General features: G+C 35.5%; 1 protein-coding gene across 1 annotated transcript in view; it reads left to right on the top strand.

Moving 5' to 3' along the window:
* Nucleotides 1-9,769: 9,769 nt before the first annotated feature.
* Nucleotides 9,770-26,375, top strand: part of igsf21a (immunoglobin superfamily, member 21a) — a 190,172-nt gene continuing 173,566 nt past the window's right edge. Inside the window, exon 1 of the mRNA XM_032548854.1 lies at nt 9,770-10,198. Within this exon, the coding sequence (XP_032404745.1) occupies nt 10,060-10,198 (139 nt within the window). The 5' untranslated portion in view covers nt 9,770-10,059. The remainder of the gene's footprint in view (nt 10,199-26,375) is intronic.

The raw sequence follows: 26,375 nt of genomic DNA, 5'->3' as shown, positions 1-26,375 counted from the left end.
TAAAAGTACATTGAGTCTAATGAAACTTGTACAAAAAATGGCTTTAGATTTCAGTAGATAATGAAATGTTTTTGCAAATTATTAGTAACATACTAGCTAAAGACTACCCTTAAAAACATAGCAGCTAATATATTTCTCATGTTTGTAATAAATCCATCCGTCCATCCATTCATTCATCCACACACTCAACAGGTCAGCAGTCCATCACAGGTGTAACAAAACCATTCAATAAATGAAGTCCCTTTTTGTACTTAACTGAAAAAATGAACTTTTCAATTATATTCTGATTTGTTATGCACCTAAGTGTCTGCTAAATAAAAACATTTAAAATTAAAATGAACAATAACTAACTTTACTTTAAATGTTTAAATAACATAGGATATGCAATTTTTAAGAACTTACTGTAAAAAGTTCTTAAAACTTGTGTATGCTTATATAAAGTAAGCATACACCCAATGTGCAATATGCCAAATTTGTGTCTAGAATTTTGTCAAATAACAATCATATGAAAAATCCTTGTGCGATCGGAAATCTGACTTTTTGGATGGTGCTTAAGTGAGTTTTCTTTTGGTTCCTATATTTGTTTATCTGTTTCCTTCTGCAATTTCACATACAACATCTTTTTGGCAGTTTAATGCTTTAAAATTAGGTAGCCTTGTCTAGCTTCAGATCCTCATACATTCGTACATGATTGCACCACTGCTACTTCCAGTTGTCTGGAAGAGAAACAAACACAAAGGTCACATCAATGTTTTGTGTGCTCAACATGCACAATTGATTCATGTCATCTTGTTAGATGGTCCCAGTGACAGACCAATTTAAGCCTTGTATACACCTACTCAGAGCAAACATTACTGCCGAATGAAGAGATGGAAGCAATTGAGCCACTTTGAATCCACACAACTTTACAATTTTCAAAGATGTTTAGAACAATATGCCCAGTATAAAATAGTCTTCCATACAAATCATTGGAAATCTGTTTTAAATCATTTTAGGGTTTAATAATTTCCTTCAAAATATGTCTGTTAATATTGCAAATGGATTTTTAATACAGTCTTGCATTAGCCTTTATTCATCTACAGCAAATACTCATTTAACATATTAATGTGTGACATTACATCTGTCAATTGAGACTGGACTGCCTCCTCTGTTACTGTGTCATACAAACTTAATCACAACTTTAAACTGTAAACTCACTACTTGTAGAAATGAATTTAGTTGCCTTTCAAAATGTTAAAGTTGACGCTCAATCAGGCATGAGGTTTGCTAAATTTAACATACGTTCACTTTAATATATGTCAAACAAGTGAATCAGTGGGATTCATAAGTGTTTATCTACAAGTGTCTAATTAAATCGATATCTAGTCAACTGACCTTATATTGCAAAACTCTAAAAAAAAAAAAAAGCTACTAATCATAGCTATGCAGACAACAGTTGCTGATTTGCCTTTGCCTTTCCAGAAAATGATTGCAATATCAATTTTAATCCCTTCATAATTGGGACAGTGATTCTCGTCATAGATCTCGTCATTTGTAAAATTACAGTTAGTAAGTTACCTGAGTAACCCATTTCTTAGCTTGTGTTCTTTTCATTTGTTACAAAGGGTTTCTTCAGATAATAGGTCATATCTATATGTTTAGAAGTGGCCCAACCAGGGTAACAACCTTAAAGATTAACTAAACTCCAAATTTACTTTGGTTTGCAGATAAAGTGTATAAATTGGACCTTAAGCATGCTATTCTCTATGGTACTGTGCAGATTGTGACATTTTTATATAAATATTGTTCAATTCTGCAGTATTTGACTTAAAATGGTCTAAATGCTGCCATCTTTGGGCTTGAAGGATGGTTACTGCAGTTGAATTTTCCTTTAGGTTATAAATGATACAACTTGGTTGATGTCTTTGTCTCATCCACACATTTGGGTATAAAACCATCTCACTCAAATATGCACCTGTGGCGAGTCAGGACTTGGAATCGCAAGCATTGCGTGCATTGATTAATAGAATTTTCATCTTTGCACATGTGTGATTCATTTGCAATGTGGACACATGATGGAATTGGTCTCCTCCTCCAGGTGCGGTTTGCCCCTATATCGCCATTTGTATCATATATGATGCATAAGTTTCTGTGGTCTCTATTCTTTACACCATGATCAATAATTTCCCAAACAACCTATTGTATAAAATTTGAGACTTGTATTCTGCCATCTACTGAATTATCATTGCACTGCAGGCAGAGAAACTGTTTTTTTTTCTTTTCAAAATGTCGTCTCTCAAGAGATTGGTCATATGCGTTTTCCAGGAAGGTCTTTGCCAATTTTAGACAACTTACAGTGAAAAATGATACATACATTGTTATTCACTTTTTTAAAGTAATGTTTTATGTTTTGAAATAATGCACAACTACTTAGAAATGTTTTTGTTATATTACATTTAAATCATGTTATAATGTGTGTGTCATATTTTATACTGCAGGTATTTAAGGTGCATCCTTTACTCAATAATTATAATTAAATGTCATTTCAAAATATATTTTTGGTTTTTTTCACAATAGTAGTTATTCTAAAACCATAATCTTTATGGTGTATCGACTAGTTATGTATATTTTAGATTTAACAAGAGCAGAGGAAGAAGAGAGAGAAAGAAAATACTTTGAATAGTCATCAACATGATAATGTATGACAATTCAAGCTATATAGAGCAGTAAGGATTATGATGAGGAATGGACTCCCCTGGCTATGCATGATGAAGGATATGATGATCAAAGTGTAATCCAGGTCCAAACAACTACCCTGGACACAGTCAGAAATGAATTAGTTAAGACCAATGTGAAAAGCAAATAAAACAAATGGAGAAAAATACTGTCAAGTTCCATATGTTGATGTCACTGTTAGGGTTGAGGAAGGCTCAAAGAACAGGTGTTGCATAACTCCATGCATATATTCAAGCACTTGGTCACTGATGAAATGCTCCAGGGGATTGCAGAACATTTTCCACTGGTTCAATGCCAACACATGAAGAAATAGGTTCACTACCTGTCATACTAGATCACAATTAGGTTGTTGTCCTGGTTCACTCTGAAGTCCATTCACTGTCTTCCACTCTTCAATTCATTTCCATTCCTCAAGAAGCAGTCTTCCATCCACTCCTAAACTCATCTAATGGTTCTCAAGCCAGCCATTGATGAAGCACATGAGTTCATGGGAGGTCTTGCTCTTCTTGATATACTATCAACATTTTTGAAGTTTGGCTTCAGATCCCAAAGATGGTGCATGTATATCTAGTGGCACACTGTCATAGTTTCCATCATCAATGCTTGAAACCTCTACATTAGCTGAAGCTACAACCTAAAATGCTTTAGTTGGTACTTCTCCTACAAGTGCAGGAAAGGTCAAAATCAAGTATGGTAGACCACTTTCCTCTCCTGAAGCGACTTCGACAGCACCCTGTAGTAGACCAAGCTGCAGTGTGCCTCTTGATGTGAGAAAGAATGGCATTGATCATTTTCCAACATGGGAAGCTCAACAGAGATGCAAGCACTGTTCTGAAAATCACTTTTCACACATCTACTGTAAAAAGTTTAACGTACATCTTTGCCTGAACAATGACAGAAACTCTTGTATCAAATGTGATACAAAAAATATATCATAAAATAAATGAAATGGCAAATTTTTTTTATTAAATTTTGCTTCAAGACTTCATGAAGATCCTAGTTCCAAAAAATTATAATTTTCTGACTATTTTTTGATGGGTCATGCTTTCATCTTTGCATGTGTGATTCATTTGCAATGTGGACACATGATGGAATTGGTCTCCTCCTCCAGCTGCGGTTTGCTGCAGGACAATTGTGAGACTGACTACAGTGCTTAGGAAAGAGGAAGAGCTTACGACAACACTTGCTGCTCACTGAGGATAGTCACTGCAGAACTTTTGGTGCTTTGATATGTTGTTGCCAAAGTCTCCAATAACAGAAAAAGTCACTGAATTTGTCACTAGTCTTTTGACAAAAGTCAAAGTAGTCTGAATGTTAAATGACAGTCTTGTCTTGACAGGTCCCCGCCTTGATTGATCATCAAAAATATCTCTGAAAACACACAAAATGTTTGTCAGAAATTGCAGTACATTAAGTAATACAAGACATGGCAAACCTAAGTGCAAAAAGTAGACTTCTTTTGTTCCTTGCAGATAATCAACCTGCCATCCAAAAGGCTTCTTCAGTTTATAAAATGCATGGAGGTAAAAGCTTATAAATTATACTCTGAACAATCACACTAAAAGGGCCATTAGGTCACTAATGGGACCATTAGGACAGGTGAGTCACAAGTCCTGTCCCAAACCATACCATTTCACAAAGTATGAATTGCTAGAGAGAAGGGTCAACATGGAAGGTGTTAGAAAGATGAAACCTGACACCATGTCCTTCACCAGTGCCAGTCCACAACAGTATTTGAACTCAGAACTTTAAAAAAAAAGAAAAACAAAAAAAAAGATCATTTTGAAGGTTACAATGATTACTCACACCACCTTCTTATTTTATAATTATTTTCTCAATCTTTATTTGTTGAAAATCAGGCTGACAAATTTATGTTCTTTACTTATAAACAAAGTAAGAAGTGCTGTCTTAATATCATGACAATCTTTAAAATAGCTCCAATTTTTGCATACTAATAGTTGGCCTGGGATTCGGCTTACTGTACTAGTTTTAATTATTTGTATACAATAAAATATCAAGAGGATAAATATGTGAATGGCATCAGATAAGAGTAAGAGGTATTGTACATTTACATACAAGTCTGCTAACTATATTTCTATTGACTGCATGTTGGATCCATCCTTCTCTCTGTGCTTTCATGCTCTTTTTCCAAGACAGTGCTGAGAGATGTGGCAGTGGTTAATAATCAGTGTTAGGGATCAACATTCATTTTTATATTGTTTGATGCCGTTAGTTGAGATTGATGTATGTGTGCAAATCAATATGAGCAAACAATATGTCCAGTATGTGCCCAATTCTCCAAGTATGATTCTTTGGTTGAGTTTTTAAATTTTTTTATCCTATAAAAAGAACTCCATGCTACCTACTTGACCTGAGATGTCATTGCATGTCACTGACAAACAGGATGACCATGCCTTTGCAGTGGCAGGACCCATTCTGTGGAACAGCTTAATGATGCATATGAAGACTGCTCAGAAATTGGACATGAAAAAACTCTTAAAAGCCTATCTTTTTTGTTGGCTTTTATTTCAAGTGGAGCTTGACTCCTGTGGCATTATTCTGTCTTTGAAGCTAGGATTATATATACACACACGCACACGCACCCCCCTGCACACCCACATATATATATATATATATATATACACAAATGGACAAATGGATTACATGATGGAATTGGGTACTTGTGTAATTTAATGTGCCCTGGTCATTTTAAACAAACAGCCACATAAATGAACATTTGGAAGAGGGGAAGATCCTGCTTTTGTATCAAAATAATCTAAAGCAGCAACTTCCTAATGAAAAGTAAATGTACAAATAGAGGAGCTCGATTTACTCTCACAGTTTGGTCTAACTGTCAGTTTTCTTCTTCTCGATTCCTTGGACTCTAAATAACCTTAAAACAGTTAAAGACTTATTGATTTGTACCTATGGTGCAAAGAGGAAAGTACATTCATGACAAGCTAGGGTGGACTGTTGCAAGACGGACCCCCCTGTGTTAGAGGGTTAGATGCCATATGGGCAGCAACATGTTCAGCTCTGTTACCCTAATAAATTGTTGTTGACAGTGCCCTCTTGAGATTTGTGATGCTAGATTAGCACTGCAGACCCTAACCATGAAAGCATCCTCTATACCTTATCAGTGGTGATAAGGATTACGGAAGAACACAACATTTACGGTCTGCAGGAGCTTAAATTTATACATTAGGAGGTGATTTGTCTGTTTTGTTGTTTTATGAGAAACTCTTTATTCAAATCATGATGTTGATCTGTACAGCTAAGGCTTAAAAAGAAATTCTTTGGACCACCATACCTCTGAAATTCAAAGAAACAACATTCCTGGAGTTCCTGTATTAGTAAAGGTCTCCCTGGTTCAGTGCTGCACAAATCAATACAAGAATATAGTTTGATATATTGAGTCAGTATTCCAGGAAATTGGAAACTGATGACTTTATTCATCAGCATTTATATATTTTGAAAAGAGACGTAACATGTTGGTGGCTGGCATCTTGAAAACGTATTGCCTAGACTTTGACAGCTTTTTGTTAACTTGTCACAAAGGACTCATGATGCTACAACATCATTGTGAGAGAAATAGTGTCGCATACAAAGGCTGGCCTTGTTAAGGTCATGCTTATTAGTATGAAATAGCCTGAAGCACCTGTCAAACTTTGATGTCTCTCAGAGGCTTTAATATACTTTTAGTCCCCGTTCTTCAAAATCACTAGATATGACTGAAAGACAGAAAAAATACATGTGCATATTTTATTTCTAGTATTTAATCTTAACGGGACAGTATTATGTGCTTTCCAGCCCCCTGGTATCATTTTATAGGACACTCAAAGTACTATGTTACCTTCTGTTGTCATAAAAATGTTATGTCAAATATGGCTTAAGGGGTTCTACGATTAGTTGTAACAATCTTTTTTTAGAAATATTTATTTTAGATGTAAAAACAATACAGTAAAAATACTGCAGGCTATTTTGTTTTTATACATTTAAATAAAATACTGTCACAAAGACTGTCGCCATGTTGTTTATGCTGCAATGCATTCTGGGTAATTGCAGATTACCCGTACAAGCAAATAATGTATGCTTGTATGCTCCAGCTAGCGAAAACGACGATGAGTGACGTTAAACCTTTTCAGTTTGAACCGGAGCGCCCTGAAATTGAAGGGAAAGTAGCTATCACAAGGGATAATGACAATGAGTAGGACCAAACGGAGAAAGAAGTTGACTTAAGATATTAATGCTGCTACAGTGCTGCCATCTTCTGCTTCATAAATTAAACAATGAATGACACGTACCTCTGCTCGGACGGTCACACCCGGTAAGTAGTTGGCGTGCTGTGTCTGGCCCAGTCTTCAGTTCGGTAAAACCTGTTAAAGGTCCGTGATTTCACAATCGCTACCGGTGGCAGTAAGAGATTTCAGCGTTGCCTGTCTGACGTTTCTTCTAGCATCTTTCGCCCCGGGGCGGGGTAGTAATCGAATATTACTAAAATAATACTCAAATAAAAAAATTATAAAATAAAATACTGGTAAATAATGCCATAACAGCTATCTGGCTTACTATTGGATATTGTAAAGAAGGTTAAACTTTATTAGACCTTAAGCTGGGTCTTGTATTTTTTATTTTAGTTTTCCGAGCCTAAGTTAGGTCAGTGAATGCAACGCAGCTCGAAACAAAAGGCTAGCATCGCGAGATCCGTTGTTGATGGTTATGGTTCTCACAGCTCACTGCCCGGACATAGCTAAGCGCTGTCTGTGCCAGAGCTAGAGGCCAGAAGCCACACAGTTCTTATGTGAGAACAACTTAGTTACTGTTGTAACTCATCTGTGCTGGAAGAAGTAAAGTTCATGCAAGAGACCCCTCTTTCTTGTCGTGTATCTTCACCTACCCACATGCCTCTATCACACCGGAAACCAAAAGCACGACAATATCAACATCATCGTAATTTTTTAAATTTGAACATCTCTAGCTTTTCTATAGTTTAGAAAATTAACCTGTAACAGTAATAGCTCACTTTTTAAGTTAACCTGGACAAAAATTATACAAAAATCTCAAATTATATTCAATTTCATAATAAAGAGCCATACTCACAGACATATGTTAAAAAAAGTCTATGCTTCAGTTTTTAGTTTATGTTTGCATTTTCAGTCAATTTAACAGGTGAACTCTCACTTTGCACAGCCATTCCTAGCTTTTGTGTATACATATTCCCACCGCGCTCTTCCCCTGCTGTTCGCTCTGAACCAGTCACTAATCAGTAGCTCTAGGATGTGAAAGGCTGCCATATTCCATGCATTGCGCCAGTCAATTTAATGATGCTTATTGAGCCTCCCGAAAAACAATTAAAAACCCGGCCATTATCACACCTCAATGCAATACACCCGTATTCACCGGATCAAACGTTATGCTGCTAGCACTTCGCATTCATCAGCAACTCATAGGCTGAAGTAAGAGCATTGCGCAACACAAATAATCACTTGCCCAGAACACAGTTCACTAAATAGTAAAACATAATTTAGTGAAGCTTTGTGGCAGGTAATTTTCCTTCGTGGAACTTTAGAAATCGAACCATTCAAGGAATTGTTACAGCCCTACTCTGTAGAGAACAGAACGGACACAACTGTGTCATCAACCCAGCATTCATTGCACAAGTGAAAAAGTGGCAACTTCCATGGATGAAAAGTTTAATGAAGGATATAAAATAATTTTTTTTTTCTGTAATTGTAAGTTTTTACGCACTACAAACAGCAATGTTTTAGTTACTAGGAAAACTATATTTACGCCAACATGTTCAACTAATTATGGATCCCTTTTAAAGAAATTTGACTTTGTAATTTAATGTCTTGAATTAGAACTTGTGTTTCTTTAAGAAAATCCTGCTTTTAGCAACATTTTTACCAGCATTGCACTGAGAAGTAGATTGCACAGATGTGCAGTTTCACTAGGTGTTCGCTAATTGCTGCTGGTTAGTCTGAGGGAACTGAGTGGGGGAGTCACACGGTATGGATGCTCTGTAATGTAGGAAGCTTGGAAAACACGTCTTTTGAATACCTCATAGTTTATGTGGTTTAGGTCAGATGAGTTTGTTGGGCAATCAAGTGATGCCATGATCAATAAAACAGGTATAGGCACATTTGGCAGTGGTACACACCTGTCAAGTCCGGCAAGTAAAAATGTGAACTGTAAGCTTTCAGGAAAGATGGCTGCACTGACTTTATAATCCAGAAAACACGGTGGACCCACACCATGTCTGATTTTAAAAAAAAAAGTGTAGATGAAGTTTTTCATCTTTTTTAAATACTGGACATAAACATCATATTGCAAAAATATCAAGAGATGAAAAATTAAGAATGAAATTGAATTCCTGGAATCCACACTTGTTGCTTGAGGATGGTGTTCTTTAATCAAAGAAATTACTGCAGCCAATTTAAACTGGATGACTAGCCTTCATTAACCTCATTTGGGCCATTAAACATATAGGCTAATTATGAAGTTTAAATAAGTTTTAATAGCCATAATATTCTTTCAACAAGACATTCCTGGGGCTTGTTTTATCTCGCTGGTTTGTGTTATTGTGACTTACTGGTTGGTTACCTTAACATGAGACTGCAGATCAAATTGAGGTAACTCGATTTAATAGCTCTTAGGAAGAGCAATAAAGCCAAGTGATCCTGCTTTAAATCACCTTTTATATTTCAACATGAGCTTTTCTTTTGAGATTCTTTGAATATATTAATAAAACAACCCTTGAAAATGTTTTCAAGGGACGACAAGAGCACAGCTGGGGACTTCTTTACGCGTGCATTGTGTCATTATAATTTCAGCCATAGCTATGGCTGCGGTATGCCAGTATGTAAGGATAGTATTTGTTGTTTTTATTGGGGAAGAAAACCTCCAACGGAAATAAATCGGCTTAATGGGTAGAATTAGGAGGGTCTGAATCCAGGGGAGGATTAAGGAAAATTGTGTGAAATAAAAGAACGAGTGATCAGGAATGACTGTGCGCCTGTCTGGAGGGCGGGAGGAGAGGAGAGAAAGTGAGAGAGGGAGAGGAGAGAGGCACACGTTTTCATCCAAACCTCCGTTTTTCCACAGCCTATCGCTTTGTGGCTCAGCTCAGTTCCCTATTGTTTAATCTCTTAGAACAGACAGGGGAAAAAACCCGCTCCGCTTGTTTATAAACGGATGCAGTGAGACATTTTTTTTTTAAAATCTGATGCTCGGTGTTCTTGGCTCTGAATGCTGCATCCTTTGTCAACTTCTCCGATTTCTCCACTTCGACTTGAGCTGCATCATGAATAGTTTGGGAACATCTTTCAATCGTATACCTCTGGAATGCTCGGGATTACACGGCCGAAACCAGGAGAGCATGTAAACGCAGATGGAGTTTGGGATTTATTGCAAAATAAGGGAAAGATGACCGTCTTCTCGTTGTGCTTGCTCCTGTGCGCAGATCTGCTGGATTTAGCCGTCGGTAAGTCTGACCCTGTCATATCTTTTTCTCTCTCTCACAGCGGGAGCCTTTCGCGTCCCTCCTATCTGTGCTTGGGCTTTTAACAATAGCAAAACTGTCAAAAGAGTTGAGGGTTTTCATATGTGCAAGTGAAACATGGCTTCTAACTGGCTATGAACCGGACAGCCGGATGGAGGCGATCGGTGCCACGCTTTCCTCATGCCAACTTTCCCCGCCATCAGCGCCAAGCGAGTGTTGAAAGAGCGAAATCAATGAATAATGGTCGGATTCAGCTCAGGCTGTAGATGAGCGAGGTCGATGAGCCTGAAGAAAACGCAAGTAAAGCGGCGGCGGCAGGCCTGATTATATGTTCAAGACTTGATACATCTGCACTGACTATGACAACCAGCACGCATGACAGCAGCGACTTTTGAAAATGGTGCAACTAAAGAAATAAATGCAGAAACACACTCAGTGATGTGCCTTGTAAACACCAGATTGAGCTCAAACAGATTTGAAAGTTGTTGTATTGAAAGGCATTTAAAGTGCTGCATTATGAGCATCTGCCTTCAGCTCGATGTGCGCTGAGTAGTGGTGCTTCTGTCGCGTGTGTATAACCGCCGATGGTATGTTTTATCAGAGGAGGGAAAGCGACGTTTATGTTTTAATTGGTATAAAGTGTTAAATAATAGCCATAGTCTACAGAGTAATAAAAACTCTCAGTTTTGACAGGAGAATGAAACGCTCTAAGCTTCTTCCTGTGCGTTCAGAAATTTAAACATGTCCCTTAAATTGCTTGCTCTGTTTCGGCTTTTGACGGAAGCGTCTTGCCCCTTGCATTCTGATACTCATCTTAGAGAGGATGCTTTATCTGCAAGCATTCAGAAGCAGTTTGTCCTTTTTCTTGGAAAAAAAAAAGAAAGTCAGGGTTCCTCTAATTCAAGTGGAGTTCAGATACAATGTGCTGTGTAAATGCAGCGTGTTCTTTGAAGGACTTCAGAGGAGAGTTCACTCCTGTCCACAAAAAAAGCCTCACTAGAGCAGCCAGCCTCATTTGTTAACCTGTTGTTGTGTGCACTTGTTTTGAAGCTTTTATGATGTTTCTGATCCATATTGGAAATCGTTCAGTTGATCTTTTTGTTGAAAATCACACATATGAGACTCTTTGCTGAGAGAATAATGAAGTGCACACAGGTGCTGTGTTCTGCCTGTACTTAGGATTAGTGCACCTCAACAATGCAATCACAGTGATTTCAAACAGCTTAAACTGTTAAGTGACTGTGACATTTATGTGCAGGTGTAACTGTAAGACAACACTGAGAGGCAGTATTATAATGTCTGGAATAACAACATATTGTTTAACAACAGAAGCACCCTAATATTTCACCTAGGATTTTTCCCTTTTTTGCCTATTTTGTTCCTAATATGATATGTGATTGAAAGCAGTTTTTACATAAAGTTTTCTTCTATGGGTTTTGTTTTATGGACATTAAGATCAGTATCTTTTAGTGTATGAATATTTCACCTCGGAACAATATTCAATCAAACTAAGGTCAATGTCTTCACCCTCATCTTTATCTAAACTGCCATGCATGTTTATTAATCCCATGAATCTATCAAAAAAAAAAAAGAGAAAAAAGCTATTATACATAATTCACTGATACTTGTTTTATCATCTTACTTGCAGTCCACAAGGTGTTGCCGTTTTTTCATCTTTGGACATTTTTCCATCTATCCATCTATAGTTTATACGTGATAAGTGCCTGTTTCCAGCAGTCATCGGGAGGGAGGCAGGAGGCAGGGTACACCCTGGAGAGTTTGCCAGTCTGTCCCAAGGCAACACAAATCCATACAGGACCAACAACCATACACACACATAAATTTCCCCAAGTGTGTGCTTTTAGGGAAAAAGAAGTATCAGTCATTTAAGTTACTTTAACTTAGGGAACTAAGGTAACGTATCGCTTTGTGGCTTAGTTACCCTAAGGTAACTAAGTTACCTTAAAAGGTAGCTAAGTTACCTTAGGGAACTTTAAAGAGACCAATGAATAGTCATTACCTTTGTACTATGGGAGTAAGTTGGAGTACCCTGAGTAAGAACATGAAACTGGGAGAACATGACAACTCTATGCAGAAAGACCCCAAGGTTTGATTCGAAACTGGGACCTTCTTGCTGCAAAGCAACAGTGCTATCTACTGTAGCAATGTGCGGCTACTTGTGCTTTGCTTTGTGTTTTGTAAAATAACTGCCACGTTTTTATGGTGAGTGGGTCATGCTACAGATGTACAGATGTACTGTTTATCAGACAGGCAGAATATTCATATATTCTTAGCTATATTTTAGATGAACTTGTCATCAAAATGTGCAACTACCTTGGGCAAATAAAACAGGCATATTTGAAACTAAAAACTTCAAGCATTACAGGAGAACAAAAGTAAATTTTTTTTTGCTGATGTGAAATAAAAAATATAGGTTTGGAATATAAATTCTCAAAAGTTCTACTTTCTATAGCTATTTTTAAATATAGCTATTTTTTAAGAATAAGCAATGAAAAAAGAAATTTAAAAAGCAATTATTTATATTCTCAGTGAGGCTCAGATTAACTAATCAGGAGGACCGATAAAATTGCCAGGTGGGCTGGTCTGAAGTTAGGGCCACAAGTGACTGTTTTATCGTTTTTTAATATATCTTAGTTTATGTACAGTCCTGGCTCTGGGTTATGTAACGTTGCCACATCAACAGAAATGTAACCCATGGCCATACTGAAGCAACGTAGAGCATAAAGTCACTGACACATGCCAATGCTCTTAGTCAGTGCTGTTTAAAAGATAGAAAGTTAAAAGTGCAAGATTGGTGTGGAAAAGGAAAAGGAAAAGAGGAAAGCTCTGGAAACAGATACAGCTATATATGCAAATATTGGCAACTTTTTCACAAGAACAAGCTTACGATTAGTAATAACTGATGAGGACGATAAAATGGGTAAGACAAACCACTGTTCAGTCAAGTCAATGAATTGTGTGGTGTGTTGCCTTTAACATAACATTGCATAATTTATATATTTTTATGATACAATGTCCCATATCTGTATTTGAGCCCTACAGTCAGAGTAGGGCTACTTTGTGTGCCCCCAAGTCCCGAGCAGACATGTAGAATTACTCTTTGAGTGAATAGTATTAGGATTAATAATGAAGAGTATGGTCTGGAACAGCATTTTAGGAAATATGGCCTTGGATACTTGATGATTCAGCTAACCCTCACAATTGACCTGAATTGATCAGAGAACTTTGTAAAAACTGAAGGTTGGTGCTGAGACACTTGACCTTTTTTAAAAATGAGATTTAGTGTTTGAAGCAGATCCTGAACCTGAGAAAGAAATTCTCATGTTGTCTGGCAATGATTCTGTAATAAATAAAGTCGCAGAGGACCAGTCTACTGCTCAGGTATATATTAATGTTTTAGAGGTTTTTCTTTAAAACTACTCTTAAGCAGAAGGCAGAGGAAAAAGAAGTATCAGTCATTAGAAAGTTATATCATAATATCGATAACAAACTTTGAAATAGTGCAATATGTATTTTTTTTTATTTTTTAGTCATAAGGACCAGATATCCTAGAACACCAATTTGCTTGACATTTAATGTCATGGAAAATTAAATTGTGGTGTTGTAAAGAATAGTGTTGGAGATTAGCTCTGGGTCATGTTCTCTGCAGAGGAAAAATAAATAATAGTGTTTTAAGAAATATTTTTTCTGTATTTTTTTTATATTTAAAAATTTTATTACCTTATTTCATTTTGAAGGTTCATTTAAGCAAAATATAGATTCTGATTTTGTTAAAAAAAAACATGTAAAGAATATTGTTTGTGATGTGCAATCATATTGAAATAAATCATTGTAAAGTAGCTTTCAGGGAAAAATTTTAAACAATAAAATAGAAATTGTCTATATTGAGAAAGAAAAGAAACTTCAGTTGTTTCTATCCTCTGTGCAAACTCCAGCAACTTTCAAAGACAAAAATTAAATAAATAAAATAGACATATGTTTGCTCAAAAAAAAAAAAAATCCAATTAGGAGAGTGCTGTCTCAGTGCTGCCAATCTGTTCGTTGACCTGGGTCAGATATTATGCTGTACATGCGTTGTTTTTGGCAGGGGGGGGGGGGGGGGGGTAACACTTGCTCTCGTCTCAGATTGTTAAGCTTTACATTGTGCGTGATCTAGCAGGTGCCACTGGTTCAGGTAGTAAAACAGATGGAACTTATTTTGAACATGTGATCAACATAATTTGCAGTGTATACTACTTTTTATGTCTGACTTTAAATAGCCAAAACACGTCCACATGGCTACATTTTTTGGGTCCTTAACAACAATGCTCGCTGTGTTGTCTTGTCTACCTGTTGCCTAAAGTAAGAGGCAACAGCTGCACAGTCATTATCCATTTGCGCATCTGCCTGCTACTGCTGTGCTGTGTGTCAACCTAACTCTGCGTCACTCAATCCCACAATTGTAAAACCCACATGATTGGCCAGTGACTTTTGATTTTGTTTAAATCAAAAGTCTACATTGACCCTTTCTCATATGTCTATTGAGAAAAACTTATTTTGTGATATATATCGCTAGCTAATGTCTCAGTCTTTCTTTGGTTTCTCAGGGTAAAACTCTGTCATCACATAATGCAGTCTTTACACTGCATTTTTAAATGACTACAGTTATAGCATATAATAAAGAACCTTACATATTATTTTATACTTTCCATAATTTATTGTTGCCACTTTTCTGATTTGTTGAGTTTATCTGTAACTTTGTACTGATAAAATTTTTTTCTTCTCTTGCACACTTGCAATAGTCTTCCCATACATAGCTAGTTATAATGCTTAACATGTTCTGCCATGTCTCTTTGAAATACATTTCTTGCTGTATCTTGTTTAGTATGTTACATATTTGTAGCAGTCCAGTGTCTTGTTGTATTTCAAAATTGGGATAAGACAGCTTGCCTGGCTCTCACAAAAGACAACAAAATCATGTTGATGTCTGTAGTTGCCTGGCAACTTCTACCTCATACAAAGCCTTTAGAAAATAACTTACTGGTTTTGGCCCCAAAAAATGCAGCTATACTATGTTAACAATGAGTTAGATGTAACATCGTAATAGAAAGCAGTAAAACACTGGTTTTTTGTTGTATACAAAAGAGATATTACTAGAGTCAAAACAAGTGGTTAAGTAGAATATTTGCAGCTTGTCAAAAAATTCACACAAGTTTAAACCTTAAGGTGTTTTCACTTGTTGGATGTCACATGGAAGAAGACTTATTTCAAGAAGACTTTTTTTCAGAGTGAAAATAGCATACATTTTGGAAACCTATAGGTTTTGCCACTACTATTTAACATTTTCATGTTCAGTACATATTCCAAGGAAGCTTCTATGAAAATGTCATGTGACCACTTATACCCCGACCTCAAATTCAGTTTGAATACAGATTGGGCCTTTTCCCTCCAAAGTTTAATGTGACAAGCAGGTTTTTAATACACTATATTAAATCCAAAGTTATTGTTTGTTATTCTTATGTACCAAATTATTTTTTCTGAACAAAAGATCTTTTAACCCAGAAAAAACATTTGAAAAACACCATGTGTGGTGTATGTTGGATTTGTAAATAATATCTATGGCAGAATGTTTTATGGTCTAATGAAACCAAATGGTAACTTTATCAACACAATTGTAAAAGTATTTCTGACACAAAAACAACACAGGGCATCGCTGAAAAAAAATAGTATTTCCTCCATCATGACAAAACCACTTGTTTCAAGCAAAGAAACCTCTAGTTTATGAAATTGCCACCATCATGTTTTACTGTAGTTTCACAACTGGATGTCTCTTTACTTGGATGGCATTAGGGGTTTTGTCATGATGGAGGAAATAATGAACTGTTCCTTATAGCATTCACTTTGACCTCTCAACCTTGAGGTGAAAGGTAGAAGACTAACGATTAAGAGGGATTCCATTCTTCAGAGTGAGTGAGTGAGCCCAAGCATACATTCAAATTGGAAAGGTCTAGCTGGAGTCCACAACTTAATCTGACAGAAAATCTTTAGGGTCAGTTTAAGAAGACTGTGGACAAAATAATTCAAATCTGATGTATTTAGAAACCATTGCAAATTAAAGCGAGCACATTTTGCCAAGTCAAGATGTTCAAAGTCTCTTACCATTGAAGAAGGAATTAAATTGAATTCCAATGTGTTTTTCACTAAGTTCCAGTTTGTCTTGTGTATCTCATTTACTTAAAGCATCGAAATCGGTTCTCGTTGGTGTAGTTGTGGGACAAAAATAATTTCTTCTCCCCGTCTGGACACCAGGCCTGGGTGAAACTATTTCGCACAAAGCTATGTGTAATGTGTGGTTGGTAGTTTGTGGGTGTATTTTATGCAAAAATGTGCTTAGACAGCAATACTGATATTTTGCCTCAACTATTTTCCTCCCTAATCCTGGTTCTGCAACACTAATACTTTTGAGGGACATTTGTCATACACAATGAGGAATTATGTGCACTTGTATGATCCTTCACAAAATACTTACAAAGATTGTGAGATGGCTAAAAACTCCTGAATGGAACTGTAAAGTTTCAAAGCTGTTGTCCACAGTGGAGGCTGTCTACAGAATGGTGTGACGTTTTCTCCTTGACCGTTTGTTACCTATATGCTTAGCAGCATGATGTATGCCAGAACGTCCTTAAACCATGTGACAGCGGGTCGACTGTTCGGCATTGCGTAAGCTGTAGGAGAAGCCTATTTTCAACCAGATTTTTCTAACATTTTTATTTATTAGGCATTTCTATTAAAGACTATAATTGTAGTATGAACATTTCATAAATGTTCATACTACATTGTTCATAAAAAAGACCTCTTTTTTAATCAGTCATCGAAGTTACCTCTGTGCTGAAATTTATGACACATTTAAAGATCTGTGTGATCTACAGTACAGACCAAAAGTTTGGACACACCTTTCTAATTCAATGGGTTTTCTTTATTTTCATGACTATTTATAAGGCAATAAGTCCCACTTATTAACCTGACAGGGCACACCTATGAAGTGAAAACCATTTCAGGTGACTACCTCTTGAAGCTCATCAAGAAAATGCAGAGTGTGTGCAAAGCTAGTAATCACAGCAAAAGGTTGCTACTTTGAAGAAACTAGAATATAAGGGGTATTTTCAGTTGTTTTACACTTTTTTGTTTAGTGCATATTTCCACATGTGTTATTCATAGTTTTGATGCCTTCAGTGTGAATCTACAATGTCAATAGTCATGAAAATAAAGGTAAACTCATTGAATTAAAAGGTGTGTCCAAACTTTTGGTCTGTACTGTACATGCATCTTAAGCATGTCGATGCTTAAGATGTGGTTGTCTAAAATAAAAATATTTTTGTACAGTTGAGAAACTAATATTTTGAGAAATATTGAGAGAGAAGCTCATTTTTGTGGGGTGCCCATAATTGCCTTGCATTCTAGAAGCCAGAATAACAATGGGGATATTTGACTGTTTTGATTCTTTGGGCAAGATTTGTCCTCAGCGAAATTCCGATCCTGTACTGAAATGGTAAACAATATCCCCCCAAAAAACATGCTGTCAGTATTTTGTGAGGGGGTTGGTATTGTCATCATTATCGCTACCTACCTCCGCAGCAGTGTTTTTTAGCCGAGTTTCTACTTCTTTTTAGACAGATATTTTCTTCACAGAGGAAAAATATGTCTAAAAATATATTTGAAGTAGTGTGGTCAAGCTAAACTTCTTTATTGTAAAGAATTCAAGATGAATGCAGTTTTCAATTGTTGTGAAATTACTACATTTTTGTAATTATGTTAATCATCTCATATCTGAGTGAGTGCAAAAAATAATTAGCATCTCAGACCTACTTTTATTATTATTTATAAAAGATCAAAACATACATAACTTATCTTAATGCAATAGACTGTACTGCTTAGATTTGGCTAAAGGGGTTTCAGTGATTTTAAAATATTTAAACTATTTCTGAAAGTGCAGCCAATCAGTTGTGAAAGCAGACCATGTAAATCTGATCATCATCTCCATGTTTACTAATGCCTTTGTACAATCAATAACGTTAAGGTCATGATTTTTTAAATGTGTTTTTTTAAAATATATATATATACAGGTTTTATGTTGCTACAACGTGGTATTACTGGCATACAAGATTTTCTATTTAGTAAAATTGCTGCACAGAGCCTTAGAGAATTCTCCAAGAGACAAAAATGTAATTTGCAGTGTTCAAAAATGAAATGAAATGATATAAAATTGCTGCTTTTCTGAAACTGTTTTTCTCTTTCTATTTAACTAATATCTATCTCAGGCGTAGATTTTGTTTAAGTATATTTCTTTGATTGGCCATGTTTTTTTTTACTTACATTTTTTTTTTATTATTATAGTAAGCAGGGTTTTAAAAACGGCTGGAAATAGACTAAAAACTATTTTGAGATGACCAAAATAGAAAACATTCGACCCAAAAACTTAGGAAACTGTATAACTTTCTTTCATAAAGACAAACATTTGAAACTATTTTCTACTTTGTTTTATTAAAAATACAGAATGATCAATTTGTTATTCAGCAGGCAATCTGTGCACCACAAATAAAATTTTTAAGGAAGAAATCTGAATGAATAATTTCATTTTAAGTTTTTGGTTGTTGCATTTAGACAAGATTACATGTGATCTACACTTAAGATGCTTTCTCTTTTTTGTACATTGTGTATTTTTGAGAGGAAGTTTATTTAAAACCCATCTGTTAATGAATGCAGGAAAAGGTCTTGCTTCACATGGCAGAATTGTAGGTTGGTTTGCAGATAGTGTATCATGACAATGTTGACAGATTAAAGAAGCCCTGGATCTAGGTTAGACTTCCGGTGGAGTGTGGCAATCTACTATTGACTGACTGGTCCTGACTCACCGGATGTTGGAAAAGACATCTCGCTGTGGTGTGGGTTGTAGTTAGGCCACGATCTAACAATAATCAAGCTTTGCATTACACTGCAGCTTTCAGGAGTTACATAAAGTGATTATCCACAGATTTAGAATCCATTCTTTACAGATCTTCTATTGTGTCTTTGGTCAGACATTGTGGCTGCATAAATAATCTTATACATCCTTGTATATTGCTCTTATACGACAAGCATGTGGTGGACTCTGCTAAAGTATACTAAACCCCCCAAGTGCAGTATAACTGATTTATTTATCGAATTTCTCCTCATTCTTTTTCACTTGTGCATTTTCTCACATTTGAGGAATGCTGTGTAGCAGGAAGTACCAATTGTATCTAAACCTTGTGATTTATCCAGACAATTCTGCATTTACAGAAAAAGAACCAAAAGAGGATAGTGAAGATCACTATTTCAGATTGATGTCCCACACATGTTGAATGTACTGTGACAGAAATTAGAATGTTTATTCAATTAAAAGAGGACTTGTATGCATCAAGCCTAAAAAGGGAAAAAAAAAATTTTTTAAATCTTGGACCAGTCTAAATATTATCTGCACGTGTCTTCTGCTACAATTACCTTCAATTGAAGTGTGACTTCTGTTTTACTCACCTTTTAGTCTGGATCTTTTTCTTTACCTTAAAATCCCATTTATTGTAATAAAAGACCCAGATTAAAACTTGAGCAAGTCAGTGACCCAGAAATGACAGCTTTTGTAAAAGTACTTCAGCCAGGGTAGTGCATGCAAAATGAAAATCATGATAATAATGAAATAGGTTTGACAAGAAAAAAATCAGTATAACCTGCAATTGTCTCTGCAGTTTCATTCAATTCATTCAGTAAATTTTCTGACTATCACTTAAAGGGGTATGAGTGTGACTATATGTAAACATGATTTTTTTTGTTTACGTTACATGACAGGACAGGACACAAAGATCTGATATTTTAATTCTATTTGATCATTACTCTAAGATGGCCTCCGCTATTTGCATCGTGGTGCAGAGAATATTGCTATCTTGTGTTTTATCTTTCTTTCTCTGTCTCTCTCTCATAATTATATTCAATAAATGTTGTGTTCTGATGAGACTTATAGGATTTGAAGTACCTTTTAAAAATAACAGCCTTTAAGCAGATATTAAAATAATCATTGAGCCTACATTTTGTATATATATATATATATATATATATATATATATATATATATATTTATTTTAATTGATCTGATGTTGGTCAAATCTAAAATGCTGTGTTTTAATTAGTAAAACTTCTGTAAGTGCAAAAGTGTGTTTTATTTATTTATATTTATATTTATTTTTGTTGTTGTCAGTGCCCTGACTGATGAGGTTTTTTTTTTTGCGACATCAACATATGATTTTTACAGCGACCCTCATACATTTTTCTTCAATAAAAGTTGGCCTTTAATAAAATCAAAGGTATTTGTCCCAATACCATGACACTCAAGAATCGTAACAAGTATCAAGTATTCCTGATATTATGTAGAGAATTTGATGCTTGACAGTTATTTGGTTTCTACGTGAGATGGCAGAAATTCATATTCCTGACATTTTGGATCAACCAAACTGTAGTTTTTCTTGTGACACAATTGCCAGAAAGCCGCTGCCATAATTGTTGTAGTTAGTATGCTAAGCTATGCAGTTTGCATGGAAAAAAACTTATTACCTTGTAGCTTCAGGGCATAGTGGTTATTATATACTGCAATACAAATAATGCAGCTGAAATAGAGCCACCATGACAAACATGTACTTTCATGTTGTCACATTAGGCCCTAAATATTTATGACATTTAGGGGGTAAAACTACCGCCTAAATGCCATAAATATGGATTCTTGCAAAAGAAAAATATTTATATATTTTTCCCGTAAAACTGAAAATAATTTATGTTCTCAAGTAGTGAGTCTATGAATTGATCAAATTATAAAATGTGTGATTAAAAGAGGACAATAAATACTTCGAGGAAGAAGTATAGACAGCAAAAGTAACTCTACTGGTACACCTTATACTTTTCTGATATATTTGGATTCCGTGGGAGGTTGAAGTAACTAATTTCCACCAGCAGCTGGTGATTTTGAAAAATAGGGGCAAGAAAATCTGTGCTCATCTCTCAAGACATCTGCACAGAAGAAGCATAACCGTCACTTTTGTAAGCTTCTATAACCAAAGGTTTTGACAAATAGTGCAAAATGTTCCCCTACCCACAGTATTTTTTTGATAACTTCTTTGGTAAATTTGAATTTAGGAAGCAATAAAACCAGCGAGTTCATGGGATTTTATTCTTATCTGTGTGATTTTGTTTATCATATTCAAGCATGATTGCCATGACTTTTTCCACCTTTTTCCAATATTTTGAACCGTTTTTTTAAATGGCATGTCATTATTATCCCGACATAAAGGGTTCACTACATCAAGGCTTACACTTATATGTGCATAGATGATTACTTTATTTATTTATTTTTTTTGGTACAGTCACAGGATTGGTTTAGCACATTAGTAAAATTACTTGGGCACTGTGACATCAACCTGAAAACAAAATGAGTTTGTCATTTCTATCACAGTTAGGATAAGTATATCAAGGTCATCTCAAAAAAGTACAGAATACGGGGCGTTGACATGACAGTGCCAAAAACAGAATGTAGTGAATAGGAGAGTTCTAAATAGAAAGGTTGAAATGTTGATTGTATGCCGTCATAACATTTTTTTTTCATTAGGTAAGAATTTATTTGTAAAGAGTTTGATTTATTTTTAGAATCTACTAAAACCAAAAATATCATCAGAGATATGGAAGCCACCACCATTATACATCTTTTAAATACTGCCACCTTAAGTAAAAAAAACAAACAAATTGCTTTTTATCCTACTTATATTTAGAGCCCTATTTGATTAATATATGGGTGTATTCCGTTTTATGTGTAAATATTCCCAAATTGCTCATTTACTTGTTTCTTTTGTTAAACCTAGAGCAAAGCACCCTTTCAGTCAGTGAATGCAACATCATGAAAAGTCTTGATCAGGCGTGAAAAAGGAAAGAGATGGTTGAGGGGGTGGGGTGCACACTCTAATCTGCTCATTGACGTCACTATTGGTGGGCTGATGCTATGCAGATGGGAGTAAGGATGGATTGTGTGGGCTATGTGTCTTATAACAACAGATTATTTCCTTTTATGCATCTTGAATTCCTCTGCATGAGCCTCAGAGAGACTTTTTCCCTCGAGGACAGTATCCTACATTTTCTCTTGCCGAGGAAAGATATATGAAGACATCTGTCTGAAATTACTGAAGCAGGTATTAGTAACATTTCACAGTGGGTAAATGACAGTAGAAGTCAGTATCTTCCTCCTCATAAAACATATGTCATTTTCTGATAGATGAGTTCCTTGATTTATCAGCCTTTGATCCTAAAACTTATCATGAAAGTTCAGAGAATTAATCTCTTGAACATGACACAAACTACACAATGATAGCAAGTTTGTGCCATAGCCAGATTTACATGTTTATTTATCCAGTCTTTTCCCAAGATGCAGCTTAATATGGTCAGGCCACTTCATCTTTAAGGATGATTACACTCATGTTTTGGCTGCTTGCTCCTTCGTTGAGATTTTTTATATATAGAATGAATTGTGATGATCTAATTTATTTTCGCTTTATAAAACTGTCAGCATTAATTTAACTCTGGTTTAACTGTGGCGTTTGGCTGCTACCTGGTAACTCTCTGCTGCTCTTAGGGAAGGTGGAGTAAAATACAGTCTGGGGGCAGCTGTAATGACTAGTCAGTTTCAGTTTCTTGGGGTGCTGTTATTCTTGGAGGTGTTAATGTGTATAAAAGTGCACATTTGTGAGGCCAAAGTGTGAGTCTTTCCATTTCTGATTGCAGTCTTTTGAAGCATGTAAGCATGAAATTCCAAGCTGTTCCCATTTACAAATTATGTCTCACCTTTATCCAGTTATCGCATAGCTTTCATTGTTCAGCTACTCATGGTCAATAGCTAGTGACATGCTTAAGACCCAACTGTCCTTTATCTTTACAGGTACAAAGCTGAGCGGATATAATAGTTTGCTAAACTGGAAGACCTCCTGTTAAAATTATATGTAGTTATAATGTTTACCAATTTCTATTTTGTTTCTGTTTATCACTTTAAGTATTTTGTCCAAACCGAACATTTTGTACAGAATTTGTGTTGTGTGATATGTCAATATTGATTAATGTTACATTACATATGCATTCCAGATCTCGCACTGGCAGACCTTTAACTAGAGGTTGACACTTCTGTCTTCTCTCATTTATCACACCTAGATGGATTTTTCTATTTCTTGTTTTCGGGTTTTGCCATCATCTCATTTTTATTTGTATATCCCAGCTGTATTACCAGGCACACAGGTCTTTTTATTTATTCTTTAAATTTTAAGCCAAATCAAGTACGGTACTCTATTTTTTTTTTTAACCATCACTTTATAAAATCTAAACGTTGTCAATTTATGAATTACAAACCCGCTACACATGTCTGCAACTATTGTCAAGCTACAATAGAGGGTCAGTGGGCACCATATATGAATCAACTAATGTCATCTATTGACTTCAGTGACTGCTCACCAAGTTTGACTCATCTTCTTTTAATAATAAAATCATGCTATTTTGGCCTAAAATGCACCTCCTGTTCAGGCTTTACACAGTCTTTTACAACCCCTACAACATTTTTTTAGAAGCGTGATGTGGCTTTTTTGACTTTCCCATTATGCATATGGTTGTATTTATGTTTCCCCGGTTTCCAGAAATGGCTGAAGCGAGCAAGAAAGTCGTCACACTTTCTTGCAGATTCAATGTGACCTTCATTGTCTGCAGAACTAGTTGAAAAGGCTCACATTTGCTGTGAACAGGAGTCCTCTCGCTGAAGGAAACTGCAGTATAAGAGAAAAGTGTTTCATCAGTGTCAAGCTTTACTGCTAAAATGGCATACCATTAGCCTAACTGCTGCTCTTGATGCCAGGGCAGTTACAGTGATGCAACATAATGCCGACTGTAACCTAGTCAGGAGAATACTTTTTCCTACAAATGGCATATATGTTAAATTTGCTATTTTATTGATGTACAATGATATTTAACAATAGATTAATAATCTGACTTATTTTATTGTTTGTATACTGCTTAGTTCTTAGTGTTTTAATGATCGATTTATTGATTACAGTGGAAATGATTTCCACTTGTACTTGCATTTTATACCTTGGTGGTTATTTGCCTCAATAGTAAAAAATGAGAATATATTTCTCTTTTGACATCTTTTAGAAAAATGTATTAAATCCTACTGCTCTCTTTCCTCTGGATAAAGGTTGTTTTGATGAAATCCTTTTAGCAGTGATGACTTGGGATGATTAACTTCAGGCAATATTTAGAAAGCTCAGAAGACTTAGAAACTAATTTATCTCCTCTCTTATAATGTCTGCCATTATACTGGGAATCTGTGTATCTGGCATGTAATGAAAGTTAAAAATATCCAGGGAAAAAGATTGTGGAAAATAATTATTTTCTGACATGCAAAAGTCAAGGCAGCACTCAGCCAAGTTTGTGCTGCAATATTCACACTGAATTGTGCTTAATCAAACCTGTTTAGCAGAATGGGTGATAGAAAAGGAAACTACATTGCTTTCCTTATACATTTTATGACTAACATAGCATTATAATTTCACAGCATACAATTTATTTAGGTACCTCCTTTTCAAAATAGGGAACATTAAATAAAATCTCATTAGCATTATTTCAGCAGATAGATTTAAGTACCTTCTCATATGCTCAGTTTTTATATGTTGTGATCTCTTCCTGTGAGAGTTGAATGTAAGAAATGTTAAGATTAGTCGTCACAGCTTACTGAACATAGGGCCACAGTGTACAAGATAGTGAAAGTTTCATCATACCATAGCAACACTCTGAGATTGAAAATGTCATTGTCAGGAAGCTCTGCAATTGTACAATGTCAGTTTATTTTGCAGTTGCAGGGAAAGATGTGTGGATTGCTGAGCACATTATCCCCGAATTACAATTTTGTAAAAATGTCTTTGTAATCGGATGAGAAATATTTGATGTTAGAAAGAACTGTAATTATATGTCTGTATTTAATTTATTACAATCTTCATTTTCATAGAAGAATTCAAAGTTTTAGACAAGCTTGAAGGGTTTAATGTTAAAATGCTTTTGATTCCTCTTCCAACATAATTACAGCTAAGAAAGAAACAACCGCTAGCAGTTCTATACATAATTGTTCTCTTTTATTGTAGATTCTGGGCAATGAAAAGATGAATTCTTTCCTTTAGAATTAAAATGCATTCTTAGCTCAACATCTGTCATTTCTCTCTGACTTCTGGCCATTATTTTTTGCATTCCTTTTCTACTCTTACTTTTAATTCTGATGGGACTTTATGCGAAACTACTTGTGTTCAGAGTAATAATCCTAAAATAAAATGTAACATAAATCACATCAATAGGGGGTATTGGGTCCTCATAATGCATATTCCTTAATAATGCCGTCTGAGGCTGCACAGCGGTGGTGGTGGCACAGCGGTTAATATTAATCCTGTTGCTTAAGCTCCACCCATCAGTGAAGGCACCAGCTGACAAAAAGATTAAAATAAACTGAGCCAAAAAAAGATCTGCCTGAAGCAACAAATGCATTGTTTTGCATACAGCAGTCATTGGATGGAGGATTAAAATACTAGTTAATAAGGACACTCAAACAGAGCGAAAGGCAGTGAAATAAGGCCTACTATTGAAGCAAAAAGCAGAAAATAATGTGTAAACTTAATATAAAGCATAATTTGTAGACAAAATCCCTTATTTACATATTATTCATATGATAATCTGGTTAGAAATGAAAGAAGCCTATAAATTGAAATATAATAAAAAGTAATGTGTTACTCTATTAAGATCAGATAAATCTTATTTTTCACTATTGTCATAATAAAAAGAACTACCCCTTCTGTAAAAGCAAAGGTCTTAAGCTATACGTGATCAGGTCCTTGCCACACTTTAAAGCTATTGACAGCCAATCTCAAAAAATCACAAGCACACACCACAAATAATATCATGCCAATATTTATAAAACAAAGATGATGCCAAAATGGAAGTGTTTGTGAAAAAGTGCTCCCCTAAAGATCTGAGTGACAGTTTCCAACCCAAACACAAGGTAAAGCTTGCCCAACTCCTGAAAAACCCAACC

This window comes from Xiphophorus hellerii, chromosome 20 (assembly GCF_003331165.1).
Source record: "Xiphophorus hellerii strain 12219 chromosome 20, Xiphophorus_hellerii-4.1, whole genome shotgun sequence".
NCBI lineage: Eukaryota > Metazoa > Chordata > Actinopteri > Cyprinodontiformes > Poeciliidae > Xiphophorus > Xiphophorus hellerii.
This window is presented reverse-complemented; position numbering and strand designations above follow the sequence as displayed.